The 23,469-nt window shown below is 45.1% G+C and overlaps 1 protein-coding gene across 1 annotated transcript in view; it reads right to left on the bottom strand.

Moving 5' to 3' along the window:
- Positions 1-23,469, bottom strand: part of MYOM3 (myomesin 3) — a 252,275-nt gene that overhangs the window by 150,170 nt on the left and 78,636 nt on the right. The window contains exons 7-10 of the mRNA XM_069756945.1: positions 23,172-23,260; positions 3,458-3,502; positions 1,105-1,245; positions 738-899 (exon numbers count right to left, since the gene is read on the bottom strand). Coding sequence (XP_069613046.1) covers positions 738-899; positions 1,105-1,245; positions 3,458-3,502; positions 23,172-23,260 — 437 coding nt within the window. The remainder of the gene's footprint in view (positions 1-737; positions 900-1,104; positions 1,246-3,457; positions 3,503-23,171; positions 23,261-23,469) is intronic.

Below are 23,469 nucleotides of genomic sequence, written 5' to 3'. Positions count from 1 at the left end.
GGAAAGCCCGCAGGGAGCCCCCTCCCTGCGCGGTGCTTCCCTGCAACGCCAGCACATTGCGATCTTGTTTGATCGCGGTGTGCCAGGGGTTAATGTGCCGGGGGCGGTCCGTGACCACTCCTGGCACATAGTGCCGGATGTCAGCTGCGATAAGCAGCTGACACCCGGCCGCGATCGGCGGCGCTCCCCCCGTGAGCACTGCCGATCGCTATGATGTACTATCCCGTCCAGGGTCAGATAAGCCCAGGGCACCTCGACGGGATAGTACGTCTAATGTCACAGAGGGGTTAAAAATGATATTGTTCATGGTGGTCCTGATGAGGGTGTGTGCTGAAGTCAGAGTCGCCTGATTCATAAAGAGGTGTACATCTCCTAATGAATCAGGTGCATCTAAAAAGTGGTGTGCGCTTCTGTGCACCTCAACACAAATTTGACTCCAGTCCCTGACTGGAATAAGATTTGTGGCATAAGGTACACCACAGGTCTTTATGAATTACATGTGAGGGCATTGCTGCACCCCGTTTCACCCCAGCTTCACCATTTTTTGATTAGCTGGCCAAAACTGAATTGAAAGTGCCAAAAGTTAAAAATTTTGTGCAATCCTGCAATGCACAAAAACTGCGACTTTTCTAAGTATTTTTATAGCAGATTTCTGGTTTAATATTCTATACCTAGAAGATAATTTAGTGCAGGCTATAGTGCATCATAAATGTAATAAAAAATATTGGAGAACTCACCTCGAACAAACATATAAGCAGTTTGCTCCCGATGTCCTGAAGTAGCAGGCAAACAAACTGTGTAGAAACCTTCATCCTCTTTGAAAGCAGGAGACCCTCTTAAAGACACATCTAAGCCTTCACAGCTTATCTCCCTGCCTTCCGTCTCCTTTACTAAAGTTCCTGTTGAATAAAAACAAGAGAGATATATATACCGTATGTGTGTTTTTTTCCAAAGAACTATAATTTGTCTAGTAAGATTGTAAGCATCCCTTGTATGAGTGTTAGTTTGTATGCACTCGAGAATGTACGTAATCTGCATATATGAACATGTTTGCTTTCATATATGTAATTTTTTTTTTTTTTTGCCATTTTAACATATACATACCATCTCTAAACCATTGCACATTTGGTTTGTGTCTTTCCAGACTGGAAGATACAGAACAAGACAGGACAAACGATTCCTTCTCTCTTGTAAACACTGGTCTCAATGCACTAGTGAATTCTCCTTCATAGGCTGGCAGCAAAGCTACAAGGTACAACCAGACCATAAATAGCTAATAATATAAAGATAATTTAAAGTCCCGATATAAAGTTAGAATATTATTTTACTTACAGAACTACATGTAACAGTTTTCTTTGTTCAAATGTGCACATTGTAGATTCATACTGAAGGCAGCAAAACCATGAAGGAACACACATTGAAGCAACTAATAAAGAAACACTTGTGAAACGAGCCAGAATATTTGTTATAAAAAAGTAGGGGAAGAGAACCTTCAGTGATGAAGTCAAAAAGGAAAGTAATAATTTTGTAAAAAAATGAAAAACTTTTATTCGGTATAATAGTACATTAAAAAAGACATGGCTCCTGGTCACCACAACCTGGGATGAACTACCAACGCGTTTCAGCTAAGAGCCTTAATCATGTCTTTTTTAATGTACTATTGTACTGAAAAAAAGTTTTTAATTTTTTTTGCGAAAAGATTACTTTCCTTTTTGACTTCATCACTGGGGTTCTCTTCCCCATCCTTTTTCTATTTGCTGACGTCCAACACTGAGACGGCTCCGGGCGATGTTACTTCATCCAGCAAGGTGCTGCAACAGATGGTTAGCTGACATTTTTCCCCATTATTTTCCCTCTATTGTTTTCTCAGAATATTTGCTAAACATGAAGAAGTTCCCAGAGTTGTTGACCACTTGATGGCTGTTTTGCCTTAACTCTGCAGTCCACCTCATGCCAAATCATCTCAATTGGGTTGAGATTGGGGGATTGTGGAGGCCATGTCACCTGTAATTTTGGTCTTCTTTACCTATTGCAGTCCTCACAAGAGCTGCTTTCATCATAGTGATTGATGGTTTTCACGACTGCACTTGAGGTTACCTTCCAGGTTCTAGCAAATATCCATGCCGACAGACCTTCATATGTTAAAATAATGATGGACTGTCATTTTTTCTATTTTAAGTTGAGTAGTTCTTGCCATATTCTGGTTTAGGACGGTTTTGGAATAGTGCTCAGGGTGTAACTGAATATCAACACTGCCTCTACAAAACTTTTTTATAGGTCAGTCCAGGTAGGTAGTTTTAAAAAAAAAACTACTGACAAAGCATAACTTTTCATTGAAGCCAATTCAGGTGGCTACGTAATGAAGCTGCTTGAGAGGATGCCAAAGAGGGTGCAAAGTTGTCTTCAAAGTAAAAGAGGGTAACTTTAAGCAATCTAAGGTTTAACATGAACAAATCAAGAAGCAAGACATGTCACTCGAAGCAAGCTATGACTTGCCTACTTTGGACACATGATACACAGAGAGGAATCACTGGAGCAGGACATCATGGTCGGAAGATTAGAAGGAACAAGACGAAGAGGAAGACCAGTACCCTGATGGCTTGATACTATCAAGATAGTGGTGGAGAAGACCTGGTGGTCCTATCTAGGCTTGGACAAGATCAATCTTCCTACTGAGCGTTCATCCATCAATTTGCCATGGTTCGAGCTCAAGATGAAGACCGTTAATAAATGAGATTTATCACATATTCTGTGTTTTTACTGTTTGTTTCAGTATGTGATATATTATGTTTTTGCTGCCTTCAGTCTAAATCTACAATGTGTGCATTCCAATAAGAAAACAGGTATGTTCAATCTTTTAACTGTATATATAGTATAATATTATAATATTAAAGTGTTTTTCATTCATCTAAGAAACTAATGATATACAGCTGGGGTATCTCATTGATCTAATTGTGCAGTTCCTCAGTTATTCAACTTAAACATTTATGAATTAATTAACAACTGGGTGTCACCATTCCTCATGTCAAATGGGTGTGTCCCGCCACAGTCTAAGGCTGCCGTCACACTAGCAGTATTTAGTCAGTATTTTACATTAGTATTTTACATCAGTATTTGTAAGCCAAAACCAGCAGTGGAACAAATAGAGGAAAAGTATAATAGAAACATATGCACCACTTCTGCATTTATCACCCACTCCTGGTTTTGGCTTACAAATACTGATGTAAAATACTGACCAAATACTGATAGTGTGACGGCAGCCTTACACTGTCAGCACTGATTGGACTGTGTGAGGTGAGACTAAGTATGGTAGCACCATCTTTCATTTCTTGGAGGAGTAATAGAGGAATGACTCAATACAGAGTTACAAGATATGATATTTCACTGGTGAACACAATTGTGCCCTAAAACAGACATGTAATGGAAGCTGACAGATTTTCTTTGGAAGTTTCCTTACCAGGATAAGAAACAGAATCCCAGCCGGATTTTAATCCTAGGTGTTCTGGAAACAAAAAACAAGTATACTTGGTTTAGAGACTAATTTCCATGTAATTTTTTTAATTTTTTTACAAGGTTCTTAATAGAAAATATAGGGAACTAGCTACCAGTTGTACGATATATAGTATGCTAGGTCATAAAGCAAAACATTTGCAGAATGTAGTAATATGGAGGCATTTCTATAGTGAACACATTAGGTGGACAGTCTAAGAGGTAGATAAAAAAAAAATTCAACAAAAAAAATAAAAAATATTTAAGTATATAAAGGCAATATATAAATATCTACAGTACATACAGGAGGGTTTTTTTGTTTGATTTTGAGATGAACGCCAAAAACATAGGATCTGAATGCATTTTAAGACCAGATGTCACTGGAAATACACCTGAATAAACAGTGCAAAAAGGTCACATTTCTGAACTGTGTACTTATGAAGGTTCATCAATGTTACAGTTTTCTCAATATAGGTAAGAGTGTTAGAGATCTTTATAGTGAACCATAGTACAATTCCTGCATGCATACATGAAAAAAAAAGCTGACCGATTTTCCCATTTTTGGGGGCATCAGATTTTCATCAGTGTTTGGTCTGTAAACAGACTCTACTTGAGGGCAGTCTCACACGTCCAGATAATTCCGGTACCGGAAAAATCGGTACCAGAATTATCCGTGTCCGTGTGCCCATGTGTTTCTGTGGCACATCAGTGTGGCACACGTGCGGTACCACACGCACCGTGCAGGAGACAGCACTAAAGTTTAACGCTGTCCCCTGCATCTGGTGCTGAAGCTGCCATTCATATCTTCTTTGCAGCAGCATTTGCTGTAGAGAAGATATGAATATTCGTTTTTTTTTTTTGTTTCTCGTGTTTAAAATAAAGTTCCATCCCGCGCCAATTCGTGGCCAGACTGCGCCTGTCGCTGATTGTTTGCAGCTGGCCATGACCAATCAGTGAAGCCAGGGCCAGCTGCAGGTTTTTGAGGGTGAAAGAGTCTCACAGCCCACGTAGCATATAACACAGCCCACGTAGTATATAGCACAGCCATGTAGTATATAGCACAGTCACGTAGTATATAGCACAGCTACGTAGTATATAACACAGCCACATAGTATATAGCACAACCACATAGTATAAAGCAGCCACATAGTATATAGCAGCCACGTAGTATATAGCCCAGCCACGTAGTATGCACGTAGTATATAGCACAGCTACGTAGTATATAACACAGCCACGTAGTATACTGCAGAGCCACGTAGTATATAGCACAGCCCACGCAGTATATAAGACAGCCTACGTAGTATATAGCACAGCCCATGTAGTATATAGCACAGCCCACGCAGTATATAACACAGCCCAAGTAGTATATAGCACCGCCCACGTAGTATATAGCACAGCCCACGCAGTATATAACACAGCCACGTAGTATATAGCACCGCCAACGTAGTATATAGCACAGCCCACGCAGTATATAACACAGCCCACGTAGTATATAACACAGCTACGTAGTATATAGCACAGCCACATAGTATATTGCACAGCCACGTAGTATATAGCACAGCCACGTAGTATATAGCACAGCCCACGCAGTATGTAACAGCCCACGCAGTATGTAACAGCCCACGTAGTATATAACACAGCCCACGTAGTATATAGCAATGTGAGCACCATATCCCTGTTAAAAAAAGAAATAAAATAAAAAATAGTTATATACTCAGCTTCCGGCAGCCACCGGATCCTGCCCAAGCCTTTAGGGATGCTCCTCGCGACACTCCGTTCCCAGTTGTCTTGCGGCAATAACCTGTGATGATGTAGTGGTCTCGTGAGACCGCTACGTCATCATCTCACAAGACCACTACGTCATCACGGGTCATTGCCGCAATGCATTCTTGGGACCAGAGCGTCATGAGAAGCCGGAAGGTGAGAATATAATGATTTTTTAAAAAGTATTTTTAACATTATATGTTTTTACTATTGATGCTGCGCCTGCTAAAACGCTATGTGGGCACTGACTGAAGGGGAGTATGGAGTGGGCACTGACTGGAGGGGAGTAGGGAGGGGCAAATTTGCAGCCGGACTGTGCCTGTCGCTGATTGGTCATGCCCAGCTGGCTGCGACCAATCAGCGAAGCGGGATTTCCGTGACAGACCGACAAACAGATGAACAGACGGAAGTGGACCTTAGACGATTATATAGATAGATATTGCAGCGGTATGACCATACGCAGTGAAACAGCAGTGACCCAAGCAAGTTCAAGCAAACCGTTCCTTTATTGTGTTACTTCACATAGTCTATACAATACATGGCTTCTTCATACAGTCCTTTAGAAATACATGGCATTAGCTTGCAGTCAATAAACACGCCGGACTTCCCTCTGTCCTGTTTCCCTGGGCGACCGCACGCCAGTACCAAGTCTCTGTACTCACGCAGTGCACTGCACTCTTTATCCTCCGGATTGCAACCGGGTAAACATAAGACAGCCCAAGATGCAGGGTGTTTGTTCCTTTGGTTCCTTTTCCCCTGTGTTGCTCCACACAGAAAGAGCTCTGCAGACAACTGCTCTGTCTGCTTCCAAGCTCAACACTGACACACCTCCCCTTCTACTACAGGGCTTTTAATCAGTCACTGCTTCACCATTCTAATCACAGCCACACCTGTGACTGTCATACGCCCTCATGGCCTCACTACGCCTCCGCACGCATTCTGGAGAGCACAAACAGCGCCCCCTAGCTGTAACAGGGGTCACTGCCTCACAATATATATATATAGTGACATAATCACTGGTAAAGTACTGGAGGGGGAAATTATGTGTCACTAAGAATGTCCACATTATCTCCAGACTTCGTTAAAGAGTTCGTGCTCCAGACGGATGCCTCCTAGGTCGGTTTAGAAGCTGTGCTGTCCCAGGAAATAGCTGGGGATGAACATTCGGTTCTATAACTAAATAGGAAACGTTCCTCCTGTGAGAAGAACTATGCCATCATAGAAAATGAGTGCTTGGCCATGAAGTGGGCAATCGATAGCCTGAGATACTACCTGTTAGGCAGAAAGTTCAGGCTAGTCAGATCATGCGCCACTGAGACGAATCAGGGAAAAGAAGGGGAAGAATGCCAGAGTAACTAGGCAGGGACAGGGAAGTTGCATGGGAATGCAGATGCCCTGTCCAGAGTAGCCTGCTTAGTCAGTGAAGGTGCCAAAACGCCCTGCTTTGGGCAGGGGGAGTGATATGTGACAAAGTCACAGGTAAAGTAATGGAGGGGAGATATGTGTTACTATGCTTAATAGTGTCAGTGATAAAAAACCAGAGTATTTCCCTCCAGCACTCTAAAGTGTTGTGAGGCTAAGCTAAAGTTGCATAAATGGGCTGGTTTTATGTGGACATTCATAGAGCTGGCACCACCTACAGAGCTGGCACCATCGTATCCTGACACTACCTGTGTGACATCACAGTCATGTGATTAGTCACATGATGGAGGAGTTACATGATCTGGGGCTAAATAGTTGCCTCCAAAGACCACAGGGTTGTTGAGAGCCTGGAGAGTAAGACTCCAGGAGAGCGTTTGTGCACATGGTGCTTTTGAAAGTACATTGTGGGCCGATTCTCCTCTAATGCAAGGACTGCACGTAGTGCTACCGTTTTGTTGTTTTTCCCAGAGGTCCATGTTTATTTGTGTGTTTAATCCTTGGTTCATGTGTGGCACCCCAGGAATCCAGTTGCCACAGTGGCATTGCCTCCCTCACAGGGGGTGATGTCATGCCTGGAAGCAAGGAGGAGTCCCCGTACCAGGTTATACCAACATCCAACACCTTCCTGACTCCAGGCCAGAAGGGGGAGCTCTAACACCCTGTTTCAGGGGAGCTTCCCTAAAAGTTCTGGCCTGAAGGCAGAGTTAGTGAGTGAGGAGTCTGAGTGGGAGAGGAGAGAAGTGGAGGAGAACCTGGGGAGTGAAGCTGTGACCAAGCTCACCCCAGAACAGAGCACTGAAAAAGAAGATGCCAGAGTCCTTGGCTGTGTGGGAGCTGTACGCCCTGACAGCCGATTCTGGAGGGTAGGTAACTGCTAGCTCCCTAGCCACACCGAACACCCGGAGGCACCGCAGCAGATCAAGAGCTGGGCTGCCAGTTAACAGGCAGTCCCTGTGATAGGCTCACACTGCCTGCCATACAGGTTAGGAGCAACAGACAGTGAGAGGAACTTGTGCAGAGCTTCAGGCAGCATGGACCTGAGAAAACAGTGCAGAAGGAAGGCCTCCGAACCCACCTGGCTAGGTGGATCCAAAATTGCTTCCAGGCTGCCCGGACCCCATCAACACTTAAAGGGAACCTGTCACCCCGAAAATCGCGGGTGAGGTAATCCCACCGACATCAGGGGCTTATCTGCAGCATTCTGTAATGCTGTAGATAAGCCCCCGATGTTACCTGAAAAAGGAGAAAAAGACGTTATATTATACTCACCCAGGGGCGGTCCCGCTGCTGGTCAGGTCGGATGGGCGTCTCCGGTCCGCTGCGGCGCCTCCTATCTTCTTTCCATGACGTCCTCTTCTGATCTTCAGCCACGGCTCCGGCGCAAGCGTACTTTGCTCTGCCCTGTTGAGGGCAGACAAAGTACTGCAGTGCGCAGGCGTCGGGCATCTGACCTTTCCGGCGCCTGCGCACTGCAGTACTATCCTCTGCCCTCAAGAGGGCAGAGCAAAGTACGCCTGCGCCGGAGCCGTGGCTGAAGATCAGAAGAGGACGTCATGGAAAGAAGATAGGAGGCGCCACAGCGGACCGGAGACGCCCATCCGACCTGACCAGCAGCGGGACCGCCCCTGGGTGAGTATAAACTAACGTCTTTTTCTCCTTTTTCAGGTAACATCGGGGGCTTATCTACAGCATTACAGAATGCTGCAGATAAGCCACTGATGCCGGTGGGATTACCTCACCCGCGATTTTCGGGGTGACAGGTTCCCTTTAACAAGTAAAGGCAAGGAAACTGCAATCCTTGTGTTCTCCAGTTATTTCCCACACCCTCAGTCCTGCACCCCATCATTTACAATCCCTTACCAACTGTACCTGTAGCCCTTGGGCCCCGCTCCACCTGTGGGGAGCAGAACCATCGTAGCTGCGTCACCATCAGCCCCAGTGGTCCCCTTAAGCATCGTCAGCCATCCATTGCTGAACACCACAGGTGATGTCACGAACTAACTCCCTATAGATTTTATTTCCCCTTCAGTTCATTAATTTTATTGGACTCGCAGGGCCATGAACCGGGTCACTGATGCCGTGATAACCCCCTGAAGAACCATCGGACCCGGCCCAGGTACCCCACAGTCCTAGAGGGCGCTCCATATGCTGTATCCAGTAAACCAAGTGCATCCTTAAAAATGCAGTGAATGAGTTGATCTATCACTATATATATATATATATATATATATATATATATATATATATATATATATATATATATATATATATATATATATATGTTATGGCTGAGGGAATAAATTCACAGGACCCTAGTTGAAAGGCCAGGTCAGTATTCCGTAGACATTGAATGGGCGCCCTGCAAGCCGCCTTCTCTATGATGGTATCCGCAACTCCTCTTTTGATTAGCCTGCCAGGCACAGCATCATTTATGTGTCATGATGCAATGATGACATCACACCAGACTGGCTAATCATAAGGGGAGCCAGAGATGCCCTCTGGTAGGAGGCAGGTCATATGGCTCCCATCCAGTGGCTACAGAATACTAACCCGACTGCCGGACACTGGTTCTATGAATTGTTTTGTTCATCTCTAATACATGCATATATATGTATATTCATGGTGCTTATATTTCTTGTATTTTGTCCCATCGTTGTTAAATTTCTTATTGTTACTCGCTGATACCTCTGTGTGTGAAATTTTAACTTCACATGTGCTTTTCTCTACAACAATGATATTGTATTGGTCCTGCAAATCAGAAAAGGCACCTTCTGTTCCAGCAGGAAGGAGAAATTTGCAGGGCTCTGGTCATTATTATTATTATTATTTATTATTATAGCGCCATTTATTCCATGGCGCTTTACATGTGAGGAGGGGTATACATAATAAAACAAGTACAATAATCTTGAAAAATACAAGTCACAACTGGTACAGGAGGAGAGAGGACCCTGCCCGCGAGGGCTCACAATCTACAAGGGATGGGTGAGGATACAGTAGGTGAGGGTAGAGCTGGCCGTCATCAGCTATAGACTAGTGACATGGCCCCTGGACCAGGGTCCCGTGAATCATCTCTATTCACAGAAATTCTTGGTATCATCTTTTACACACCTCAGTTATAATGGTGTGATAAAAAATACCTCAATATATGTAGAATCATAATATTGCAGTATTGGTTTGTAAGGGGAATAGGGCATGATGTCTTACGAGGCATACAAGATAATGCAAACAGGACAAATCAGTATTTCAATAAAAGAAACCTAAGAAAAGTAGAAAAACGAGGTGGCTGCCATCTCGCCAGAGAAAACCTCTCTATCAGTATTTATCAGTAATTATTAGGTTCTGTAGAAGGACGTAGATCTGGGGATTTATTATGATGGAATATAGGCTGAACTGGATGGACAAATGTCTTTTTTCGGCCTTACTAACTATGTTACTATGTATCTGCCACTATTTTGTTCTTATTTTCTTTTTTTTTAGACATAGCCTCTTGTGTTGCCCACATCAGGACTTGTATTCCATCACATAGTATATGTCAGGGGCGAGGAATTAATTTTCCCAAGGGGCCACATCAAAGACCATGACGGTTGTGGAGTGCCGATCCAACCAACCAAGCTTAACCTCTTAGTGACAGAGCCAATTTGGTACTTAATGACCGAGCCAATTTTTACAATTCTGACCACTGTCACTTTATGAGGTTATAACTCTGGAACGCTTCAACGGATCCCACTGATTCTGAGATTGTTTTTTCGTGACATATTGTACTTCATGTTAGTGGTAACATTTCTTCGATATTACTTGCGATTATTTATGAAAAAAACAGAAATATGGCAAAAAATGTTAACATTTTGCAATTTTCAAACTTTTTTTCGTTAGGGAGTTATAAGGGTTAAAAGTTGACCAGCAATTTCTCATTTTTACAACACCATTTTTTTTTTTTGGGACCACATCACATTTGAAGTCATTTTGAGGGGTCTATATGATAGAAAATACCCAAGTGTGACACCATTCTAAAAATTACACCCCTCAAGGTTCTCAAAACCAAATTCAAGAAGTTTATTAACCCTTTACGTGCTTCACAGGAACTGAAACAATGTGGAAGGAAAAAATGAACATTTAACTTTTTTTTGCAAACATCTTAATTCAGAACCATTTTTTTTATTTTCACAAGTGTAAAAACAGAAATGTAACCATAAATTTTGTTATGCAATTTCTCCTGAATACGCCAATACCCCATATGTGGGGGTAAACCACTTTTTGGGCGCACCGCAGAACTTGGAAGTGAAGGAGCGCCGTTTGACTTTTTCAATGCAGAATTGGCTGGAATTGAGATTGGACGCAATGTCGCGTTTGGAGAGCCCCTGATGTACCTAAACAGTGGAAACTCCCCACAAGTGACACCATTTTGGAAACTAGACCCCTTAAGGAACTTATCTAGATGTGTGGTGAGCACTTTGAACCCCCAAGTGCTTCACGGAAGTTTATAACGTAGAGCCGTGAAAATAAAAAATCGCTTTTGTTTACACAAAAATGATCTTTTCGCCCACAAATTCTTATTTTCACAAGGGTAACAGGAGAAATTAGACCACAAAAGTTGTTGTGCGATTTCTCCTGAATACGTCGATACCCCATATGTGAGGGTAAACCACTGTTTGGGCGCACCGCAGAGCTTGGAAGAGAAGGAGTGCCGTTTTACTTTTTCAATGTAGAATTGTCTGGAATTGAGATCGGACGCCATGTTGCGTTTGCAGAGCCCCTGGTGTGCCTAAACAGTGGAAACCCCCCACAAGTGACACCATTTTGGAAACTAGACCCCTTAAGGAACTTATCTAGATGTGTGGTGAGCACTTTGAACCCCCATGTGCTTCACAGACGTTTATAACGTAGAGCCGTGAAAAAAAAAATCGCATTTTTTCTACAAAAATGATCTTTTTGCCCCCAAATTTTTATTTTCACAAGGGTAACAGGAGAAATTAGACCACAAAAGTTGTTGGCCGGTTTCTTCTGAGTACGTCGATACCCAATATGTGGGGGTAAACCACTGTTTGGGCGCACCGCAGAGCTTGGAAGAGAAGGAGTGCCGTTTTACTTTTTCAATGTAGAATTGTCTGAAATTGAGATCGGACGCCAAGTCGCGTTTGGAGAGCCCCTGATGTGCCTAAACAGTAGAAATCCCCCACAAGTGAACCCATTTTGGAAACTAGACCCCCCATGGAACTTATCTAGATGTGTGGTGAGAACTTTGAATGCCCAAGTGCTTCACAGAAGTTTAGAATGCAGAGTCGTGAAAATTAAAAATATTTTTTTTTCCACAAAAAAGATTTTTTAGCCCCCAAGTTTTTATTTTCACAAGGGTAACAAGAGAAATTGGACCCCAAAAGTTGTTGTCCAATTTGTCCTGAGTATGCTGGTACCCCATATGTGGGGGTAAACCACTGTTTGGGCGCACGGCAGAGCTCGAAAGGAAGGAGCGCCATTTTGGAATGCAGACTTTGATAGAATGGTCTGCGGGCGTTATGTTGCGTTTGCAGAGCCCCTGATGTACCTAACCAGTAGAAACCCTCCACAAGTGACCCCATATTGGAAACTAGACCCCCCAAGGAACTTATCTAGATGTGTGGTGAGAACTTTGAATGCCCAAGTGCATCACAGAAGTTTAGAATGCAGTCGTGAAAATAAAAAATATTTTTTTTCCACAGAAAAGATATTGTAGCCCCCAAGTTTTTATTTTCACAAGGGTATCAGGAGAAATTGGACTGCAATAGTTGTTGTCCAATTTATCCCGAGTACACTGATGTGCCATATGTGGGGATAAACCACTGTTTGGGCGCACGGCAGAGCTCGGAAGGGAAGGAGCGCCGTTTTGGAATGCAGACTTAGATAGAATGGCCTGTGGGCGTTATGTTGCGTTTGCAGAGCCCCTGATGTACCTAAACAGTAGTAACCCCCCACAAGTGACCCCGTTTTGGAAACTAGACCCCCCAAGGAACTTATATAGATGTGTGGTGAGAACTTTGAATGCCCAAGTGCTTCACAGAAGTTTATAATGCAGAGTCATAAAAATAAAAAATATTTTTTTTTCCACAAAAAAGATTTTGTAGCCCCCAAGTTTTTATTTTCACAAGGGTAACAGGAGAAATTGGACCCCAGAAGTTGTTGTCCAATTTATCCCGAGTACGCTGATGCCCCATATGTGGGGGTAACCCACTGTTTGGGCGCACGGCAGAAGGGAGGGAGCACCATTTGACTTTTTGAGCGCAAAATTGGCTGTCGTGTTTGGAGACCCCCTGATGTACCTAAACAGTGGAAACCCTGTTATGGACCTGGTGGTTAGGAGCACCTGGAACGACCTGATGGTTAAACTCACACAGGACACGCTCTGGGAAGTGGGAGCTCTGCTGACCGCAACCCCTAATCCTATCACACACAACTAGAAATAGCGGTGGAGCATACCTAACTCTACCTAGACGCCTCTTCACAGCCTAAGAGCTAACTAGCCCTAGAGATAGAAAACAAACCCTACCTTGCCTCAGAGAAATTCCCCAAAGGAAAAGGCAGCCCCCCACATATATTGACTGTGAGAAAAGATGAAAGTCACAAACACAGAAATGAAACAGGTTTCAGCAAAGGGAGGCCAGACTTACTAAACAGACTGAGGATAGGAAAGGTATCTTTGCGGTCAGCACAAAAAACTACAAAAAGACCACGCAGAGTGTGCAAAAAGACCTCCGCACTGACTCACGGTGCGGAGGTGCCACTCTGCATCCCAGAGCTTCCAGCTAGCAAGGCAAAATCATGATAGCAAGCTGGACAAGGAAACAATGAACAAATAATTAACTAGCAGGGATTTAGCTTCTGCTGGAGTAGACACGTCACCAGAAAGATCCAAGAGCGAACTGAACCAGTACAAGAACATTGACAGCTGGCATGGAGTAACGATCAGAGTGGAGTTAAATACAGCAGCCAGCCTAAGACTAAACTAGGTCACCTGTGGAAGGAACCTCAGAAGCAGCAGCTCCACTCACAGCCACCAGAGGGAGTCCATGGACAGAACTCGCCGAAGTACCATTCATGACCACAGGAGGGAGTTCGATAACAGAATTCACTCCTTGAGGAGGGGTCACCGAACCCTCACCAGAACCCCCAGGCCGATCAGGACGAACCAAATGAAAGGCACGAACCAGATCGGCAGCATGAACATCAGCGGCAACAACCCAGGAATTATCTTCCTGACCATAACCCTTCCACTTGACCAGGTACTGGAGTTTCCATCTCGAAATACGAGAATCTAAAATCTTCTCCACCACATACTCCAACTCCCCCTCGACCAACACCGGAGCAGGAGGGTCAACGGAGGGAACCATAGGCGCCACGTATCTCCGCAATAATACCTATGGAACACATTATGGATGGCAAAAGAAGCTGGAAGGGCCAAACGAAATGACACAGGATTGAGAACTTCAGAAATCTTATACGGACCAATGAAACGAGGCTTAAACTTAGGAGAGGAAACCTTCATAGGAACATAACGAGATGACAACCAAACCAAATCTCCAACACGAAGTCGGGGACCAAAACAGCGCCGGCGGTTAGCGAAACGTTGAGCCTTCTCCTGGGACAATGTCAAATTGTCCACCACATGAGTCCAAATCTGCTGCAACCTGTCCACCACAGTATCCACACCAGGACAGTCCGAAGGCTCAACCTGCCCTGAAGAGAAACGAGGATGGAAACCAGAATTACAGAAAAAAGGCGAAACCAAAGTAGCCGAGCTGGCCCGATTATTAAGGGCGAACTCAGCCAAAGGCAAGAAGGACACCCAATCATCCTGATCAGCAGAAACAAAGCATCTCAGATATGTTTCCAAAGTCTGATTAGTTCGTTCGGTTTGGCCATTTGTCTGAGGATGGAAAGCCGAGGAAAAAGACAAATCAATGCCCATCCTAGCACAAAAGGACCGCCAAAACCTCGAAACAAACTGGGAACCTCTGTCCAAGACGATGTTCTCCGGAATGACATGCAAATGAACCACATGCTGGAAAAACAATGGCACCAAATCAGAGGAGGAAGGCAACTTAGACAAGGGTACCAAATGGACCATCTTAGAGAAGCGATCATAAACCACCCAAATGACTGACATCCTTTGCGAGACAGGGAGATCTGAAATAAAATCCATGGAAATATGCGTCCAGGGCCTCTTCGGGACCGGCAAGGGCAAAAGCAACCCACTGGCACGAGAACAGCAGGGCTTAGCCCGAGTACAAGTCCCACAGGACTGCACAAAAGAACGCACATCCCGTGACAAAGAAGGCCACCAAAAGGATCTAGCCACCAAATCTCTGGTACCAAAGATTCCAGGATGACCAGCCAACACCGAACAATGAAGCTCAGAGATAACTCTACTAGTCCATCTATCAGGGACAAACAGTTTCTCTGCTGGACAACGGTCAGGTCTATCAGCCTGAAACTTCTGCAGCACCCGCCGCAAATCAGGGGAGATGGCAGACAAAATTATCCCCTCTTTGAGAATACCCGCCGGCTCAGGAACACCCGGAGAGTCAGGCACAAAACTCCTTGACAGGGCATCAGCTTTCACATTCTTAGAGCCCGGAAGGTACGAAACCACAAAATCAAAACGGGAGAAAAACAGCGACCATCGAGCCTGTCTAGGATTCAACCGTTTGGCAGACTCGAGATAAGTCAGATTCTTGTGATCCGTTAAGACCACCTCGCGATGCTTGGCTCCTTCAAGCCAATGTCGCCACTCCTCGCATGCCCACTTCATGGCCAACAACTCTCGATTGCCAACATCATAATTGCGCTCAGCAGGCGAGAATTTTCTAGAAAAGAAGGCACATGGTTTCATCACCGAGCCATCAGAACTTCTTTGCGACAAAACAGCCCCTGCTCCAATCTCAGAAGCATCAACCTCGACCTGAAACGGGAGCGAAACATCTGGCTGGCACAACACAAGGGCAGAAGAAAAACGACGCTTCAACTCCTAAAAAGCCTCTACAGCCGCAGAGGACCAATTGACCACATCAGCACCTTTCTTGGTCAAATCAGTCAACGGTTTAGCAACACTAGAAAAATTAGCGATGAAGCGACGGTAAAAATTAGCAAAGCCCAGGAACTTCTGCAGGCTCTTCACAGATGTCGGCTGAGTCCAATCATAAATGGCCTGAACTTTAACAGGGTCCATCTCGATAGTAGAAGGGGAAAAAATGAAACCCAAAAATGAAACCTTCTGAACTCCAAAGAGACATTTCGACCCCTTCACAAACTAGGAATTCGCACGAAGGACCTGGAACACCATTCTGACCTGCTTCACATGAGACTCCCAATCATCAGAAAAGACCAAAATATCATCCAAATATACAATCATGAATCTATCCAGGTACTTTCGGAAGATGTCATGCATAAAGGACTGAAACACAGATGGAGCATTAGAAAGCCCGAATGGCATAACCAGGTACTCAAAATGGCCCTTGGGCGTATTAAATGCTGTTTTCCATTCGTCGCCCTGTTTAATTCGCACAAGATTATACACCCCTCGAAGATCTATCTTAGTGAACCAACTAGCCCCCTTAATCCCAGCAAACAAATCAGACAGCAGCGGCAAAGGGTACTGAAATTTGACTGTGATCTTATTAAGAAGGTGGTAATCAATACAAGGTCTCAAAGAACCATCCTTCTTGGCCACAAAAAAAACCCCTGCTCCCAACGGTGATGACGACGGGCGAATATGACCTTTCTCCAAGGATTCCTTTATGTAACTCCGCATAGCGGCGTGCTCTGGCACAGATAAATTAAACAGTCGGCTCTTAGGAAACTTACTACCAGGAATCAAATTAATAGCACAATCGCAGTCCCTATGAGGAGGTAGGGCACTGGATTTGGGCTCATCAAATACATCCTGGTAATCTGACAAAAACTCAGGGACTTCAGAAGGAGTGGAAGGCGAAATTGACAGCAATGGAACATCACCATGTACCCCCTGACAACCCCAGCCGGACACAGACATAGATTTCCAATCCAATACTGGATTATGGACCTGTAGCCATGGCAACCCCAAAACGACCACATCATGCAGATTATGCAACACCAAAAAGCGAATATCCTCCTGATGTGCAGGAGCCATGCACATGGTCAATTGAGTCCAGTACTGAGGCTTATTCTTGGCCAAAGGCGTAGCATCAATTCCTCTCAATGGAATAGGATACTGCAAGGGCGCCAAGAAAAAAACCACAGCGCCTGGCAAACTCCAAGTCCATCAAATTCAGGGCAGCGCCTGAATCCACAAATGCCATAACAGAATAGGATGACAAAGAGCAAATCAGAGTAACGGACAAAAGAAATTTAGACTGTACCGTACCAATGGTGGCAGACCTAGCGAACCGCTTAGTGCGCTTAGGACAATCGGAGATAGCATGAGTGGAATCACCACAGTAAAAACACAGCCCATTCCGACGTCTGTGTTCTTGCCGTTCAGCTCTGGTCAAAGTCCTATCACATTGCACAGGCTCAGGCCTATGCTCAGAGAATACCGCCAAATGGTGCACAGCTTTGCACTCACGCAAGCACCGATCGATCTGAATGGCCAAGGACATAGACTCATTCAGACCAGCAGGCGTGGGAAATCCCACCATGACATCCTTAAGGGCTTCAGAAAGACCCTTTCTGAAAATTGCCGCCAGGGCACACTCATTCCACTGAGTAAGCACAGACCACTTTCTAAACTTCTGACAATACACCTCCGCTTCATCCTGACCCTGACACAAAGCCAGCAAGATTTTCTCTGCCTGATCCACTGAATTCGGTTCATCATAAAGCAATCCAAGCGCCAGAAAAAACGCATCTACATCACGCAATGCCGGATCTCCTGGCGCAAGGGAAAATGCCCAGTCTTGAGGGTCACCACGCAACAAAGAAATAATGATTTTTACATGTTGAACGGGGTCACCAGAGGAGCGGGGTTTGAAAGCTAGAAACAGTTTACAATTATTTTTGAAATTCAGGAACTTAGATCTATCCCCAGAAAACAAATCAGGAATTGGAATTCTAGGCTCTAACATCGGATTCTGAACCACAAAATCTTGAATGTTTTGTACCCTTGCAGTGAGATGATCCACACAAGAGGACAGACCTTGAATGTCCATATCTACACCTGTGTCCTGAACCACCCAGAGGTTAAGGGGAAAAGAAAGACAAAACACACTGCAGAGAAAAAAAAATGGTCTCAGAACTTCTCTTATCCCTCTATTGAGACGCATTAATACTTTGGGCCAGCTGTACTGTTATGGACCTGGTGGTTAGGAGCACCTGGAACGACCTGATGGTTAAACTCACACAGGACAAGCTCTGGGAAGTGGGAGCTCTGCTGACCGCAACCCCTAATCCTATCACACACAACTAGAAATAGCCGTGGAGCGTACCTAACTCTACCTAGACGCCACTTCACAGCCTAAGAGCTAACTAGCCCTAGAGATAGAAAATAAAGCCTACCTTGCCTCAGAGAAATTCCCCAAAGGAAAAGGCAGCCCCCCACATATATTGACTGTGAGAAAAGATGAAAGTCACAAACACAGAAATGAAACAGGTTTCAGCAAAGGGAGGCCAGACTTACTAAACAGACTGAGGATGGGAAAGGTATCTTTGCGGTCAGCACAAAAAACTACAAAAAGACCACGCAGAGTGTGCAAAAAGACCTCCGCACCGACTCATGGTGCGGAGGTGCCACTCTGCATCCCAGAGCTTCCAGCTAGCAAGGCAAAATCATGATAGCAAGCTGGACAAGGAAACAATGAACAAATAATTAACTAGCAGGGACTTAGCTTCTGCTGGAGTAGACAGGTCACCAGAAAGATCCAAGAGCGAACTGAACCAGTACAAGAACATTGACAGCTGGCATAGAGTAACGATCAGAGTGGAGTTAAATACAGCAGCCAGCCTAAGACTAAACTAGGTCACCTGTGGAAGGAACCTCAGAACCAGCAGCTCCACTCACAACCACCAGAGAGAGTCCATGGACAGAACTCGCCGAAGTATCATTCATGACCACTGGAGGGAGTTCGATAACAGAATTCACAACAAAACCCCCCAATTCTAGCTCCAACCCTAACCCCAACACACCCTTAACCCTAATCCCAACCTGATCCATAATCCTAATTACTAACCCTAACGATAATCACAACCCTTACCCCAAAACAACCCTAATGTCAACCCTAACCATAACCCTAATCAAAACCCTAAATCCAACACACCCCTAATCCTAATCTCAACCCTAACCTCAAACCTAACCCTAATCCCAATAAACCCGTAATCACAACCCTAACCTTAACCCTAATCCCAAACCTAACCCTAATCCCAAGCGTAACCCTAATGCCAACCCTAACCCTAATACCAACTCTAATCCAAACCCTAACCCTAATCCCAACTCTAACCCTAACCTTAGCCCCAACCCTAGCCCTAACTTTAGCCCCAACCCTAACCCTAGCCCTAAGGCTACTTTCACACTTGCGTCGTTTGGCATCCGTCGCAATCCGTCGTTTTGGACAAGAAACGGATCCTGCAAATGTGCCCGCAGGATGCGTTTTTTGCCCATAGACTTGTATTGCCGACGGATCGTGACGGATGGCCACACGTCGCGTCCGTCGTGCACTGGATCAGTGTTTTGGCGTACCGTCAGCACAAAAAAAGTTCAATGTAACGTTTTTTGTACGTCGCATCCGCCATTTCTGACCGCGCATGCGTGGCTGTATCTCCGCCCCTCCTCCCCAGGACATAGATTGGGCAGCGGATGCGTTGAAAAACTACATCCGCTGCCCACGTTGTGCACAATTTTCACAACGTGCGTCGGTATGTCGGGCCGATGCATTGCGACGGCCCCGTACCGACGTTAGTGTGAAAGAAGCCTGACCCTAAATTTAGCGCCAACCCTAACCCTAAATTTAGCCCCAACCCTAACCCTAAATTTAGCCCCAACCCTAACCCTAAATTTAGCCCTAACCCTAACCCTAAATTTAGCCCCAACCCTAACCCTAAATTTAGCCCTAACCCTAGCCCTAACCCTAGCCCTAACCCTAGCCCTAACCCTAGCCCTAACCCTAACCCTAACCCTAGCCCTAACCCTAGCCCTAGCCCTAACCCTAGCCCTAGCCCTTACCCTAGCCCTAACCCTAACCCTAGCCCTAACCCTAGCCCTAACCCTAACCCTAGCCCTAACCCTAGCCCTAACCCTAGCCCTAACCCTAACCCTAATTTTAGCCCCAACTGCTCTTCTCCTGCCGTCCGGCAGATGGAAACAGATGGCGGGCGCACTGCGCATGCGCCCGCCATTTTCTTTTGCCCAGAAGATGCCGGAGGCCAGGAGGAGCAGCAGGAGGACCCAGGGACATCGGTAAGTATAATAGGGTTCCCGATTCCCCCTATTTCTCTGTCATCTGATGTGCGATCACATCAGAGGACAGAGAATTACACTTTGCTTTTTTTTTTTTTTTGCGGTCGCCGGTAAACAGTTAATTACCGGCGATCGCAAAACAGGGGTCGGTAAAATCGACCCCGATCATGCTCTTTGGGGTCTCGGCTACCCACGGCAGCCGAGACCCCAAAGATTCTCCCGGGGCCGGCCGGCGGACTGCGCATGTGCCCGCCATTTTGAAGATGGCGGCGCCCACCGGGAGCCATGAGGAGCACCGGGGGAGATAGGTGAGTATCGGGGGGCTATCTGGGACCCCCTTTCTCTGTCCTCTGATGTGCGATCACATCGGAGGACAGAGAAATTAAAAAAGAGATCACGTTTTGTTTTGTTTTTGCGATCGCCGGTAAACGGTTAATTACCGGCGATCGCAAATGCGTGGTCGGTACAAAACCCCCCGAATCATGTTCTCTGGGGTCTCGGCTACCCCCAGCAGCCATGACCACGGAGAAAATCCGACTCTGGGGGGCGCTATTCACTTTTTCCATAGCGCCGTTAATTAACGGCGCTGTGGTTTAAGTACCCTTAGCGGCCGCCGTTAAAAGGCGTATCGACGGTCGCTAAGGGGTTAATTCTGCTCATTATTATTTATTTTGATCATTTTTTATCAATTAATCTTGAGCAGAATTAAGTCTGGTGACTCACTGCTACTGTTAACACATGTAAAATGTTCTTCACTACAGCAGCTAATAAAAAACATACAATATACTGCTTTTTCTAAAGTTTATATAAAGTAGCAAATTTTTCTCCTTCTGTTATTCAGCCACGCACCCTAATCAACATATCACAACACAAAATTGTGGTGCCCCACGGTCCTGGTCGTCACAGTAGCATTGCTTTCCTCCCGGGGAGAGTGATGCTACGTTTGGAGGCAAGAGAGGATAACTGTAACCAGGTACCACAAACATGCAACACATTCACACTCCAGGCCACCAGGGGGAGCTTTTGATCCTACTTACTAGGTAACTCCCCATATATATAACTGGTAGTCTGTAGGGAGAGTCAGTGAGTTCCCGACAGCCGTGTGAGGAGGACAGAGGGTTTACAGAGCTGTGCATGCCCCCAGAGCTGCAGCTCCTGGAAAAAGACATTTTAGAAGGCAGAATTGAGTGCAGTGAGCGTGCAGGAGAGGAAGCACCGGAGAGGATACCAGAAGGGGACCAGCCCCGAGCAGGCTGCCTCCTTCTGAGGCACAGAAATCCGGTAGCCGGAACACAGAGGTTGTAAGGACCTCCATGCCTTACATCAGAGACCGGCAGGACAGCTAATTGCTCGTTACCTGTCCACACCCACACCCAGGAGGCACGGTGACACCCCACAGAGCCGGGTCATCTAAGAGATCCTATAAACAGGCTCAAGTCACCAGTCATACGTGTTTTGTCCTATCCTATCTGGGGGACAGAGAGAGAGATAACATCTATAAGGACCTTATGTGAAGCTTCTAGCAGTAAGGGACTACACCACTATAGCGCAAAGGAAGGCTTTTATTCTCCACCTGGATAAGGGGACTCTGGACTTGCCTCCGAACTGGCCGGACCCTGCCTGCCCTGTGATCTGGTGCCCTGGACTGTGGCTGCTGAAACCAACAGTAAACAAGGTAAAGAGACTGCAATCCTGTGTCCTCGTTCTTCTCTGCACCTCTCACCATTCCACCATCTACACACCGGGAGCCCTGAGGACATACTTCACCTGTGGGAAGGTATACCATCTAGCTGCCATAACATCACCCCAGCAGACCCCTTAAAGCAGCGTTGGTCACCCTGACCGAATACCACAGGTGGCGTCACAAACATATAATTTTTCCCTTTAAAGACCTTTCCCTTTTACATGGGCACCCAGGGCCACGGACTGGGTCGCCACCATGACATCCCCCTGTGAACCGCAGGACCCGGTACCGAGTACCCACGGCCCAGGCGGGGCGACTCAAAATGTTGCCCCCACAGTATCCATACATAGTATGTTATCCCATACAGCTCCCTACATAGCATGATGTCCCCATACAGGCCCTCAAATAGTATGATGCCCCCACCAACCCTCTCACATTGTATAATTTACCTCCTTACACAGTATGATGTTCCCACAATGCCCACCACACAGTATGATGCCTTCATGCAGTATATCCCCACACAGCACCCCTACACAGTATGTACCCCCCATAAAACCTGATTCAGTATGATATTCCCACATATTTCCGTAGGGCACAGCATGATGTCCCTACAATTTCTCACAATGTACTGTGAATTAGAAAAAATTTGGTGGCCGTGTGGTGCGGGATGCCACTGAATCCTGCGCTTTAGCTGTCCCGGTCTGTGGGCCGCACAGGAATCACTCAAAGGGCCGCAATTTGCCCAAGCCTGGTATATGTTCTATTTAAATGGTATACTATTTTAGGACTTACATATGTCTATTTAACCCTTCCATCAATAGGACAATGATTTTAGACACTGTCCTATATACAGTAACTAACATACTTACTGTATATACAGTACAGACCAAAAGTTTGGACACACCTTCTCTGTAAAGATTTTTCTGTATTTTCATGACTATGAAATTTGTACATTCACACTGAAGTATATAATTCCACATGTGTTAATTCATAGTTTTGATGCCTTCAGTGTGAATGTACAATTTTCATAGTCATGAAAATACAGAAAAATCTTTAAATGAGAAGGTGTGTCCAAACTTTTGGTCTGTACTGTACATATCTCTCTGTTATTCTTTTTTATATGCCCTTATAGTATATTTATTTTCAAATAACAGCTGATGTTCTATACATGTAAATATACTGTATATCCTTATCCATGCGATAATTGTTACATATTTACCACACATTTTCCTCCCATCCGAAGTTTGTCGCAACTTTTCATTGTATGACCCATGTTTTTAACGTCTCTTGATATTCAATTAAGATTAAATATTTCAATATTCTTCATTACTGGACTCAGGATAATTTTTTTGCTTTTCTTTCAGTTTATTTTTTCAATGGTAGATAATTCAATTAATGATATTTAAAATGACTTACGCTTAACAAGCACATTGGCAAAGGACGTTGCCTGCCCAAAACTATTAGTAGCCACAACACTATAGTCAGCAGAATCTTCCATGGAGCATCTGTTTTGAACAAAATAAAAACACAATCAAAGGTGTAATAAGGCACAATTATCTCTATTTAAAATGTAAGCAGTTTATGGAATAGAGCATAAATCTGAGCATATCTGCTTATGAGGGGTCCAACACTCAGGTCAACGGAATGAAGGGGCCATAGATCTTCAATGAGAGCAGCAAACCATTTATTGCTTACTTGGCACGGCACTGTACAT

The sequence above is a fragment of the Ranitomeya imitator genome, chromosome 3, assembly GCF_032444005.1.
Source record: "Ranitomeya imitator isolate aRanImi1 chromosome 3, aRanImi1.pri, whole genome shotgun sequence".
Taxonomy (NCBI): Eukaryota; Metazoa; Chordata; class Amphibia; order Anura; family Dendrobatidae; genus Ranitomeya; species Ranitomeya imitator.
This window is presented reverse-complemented; position numbering and strand designations above follow the sequence as displayed.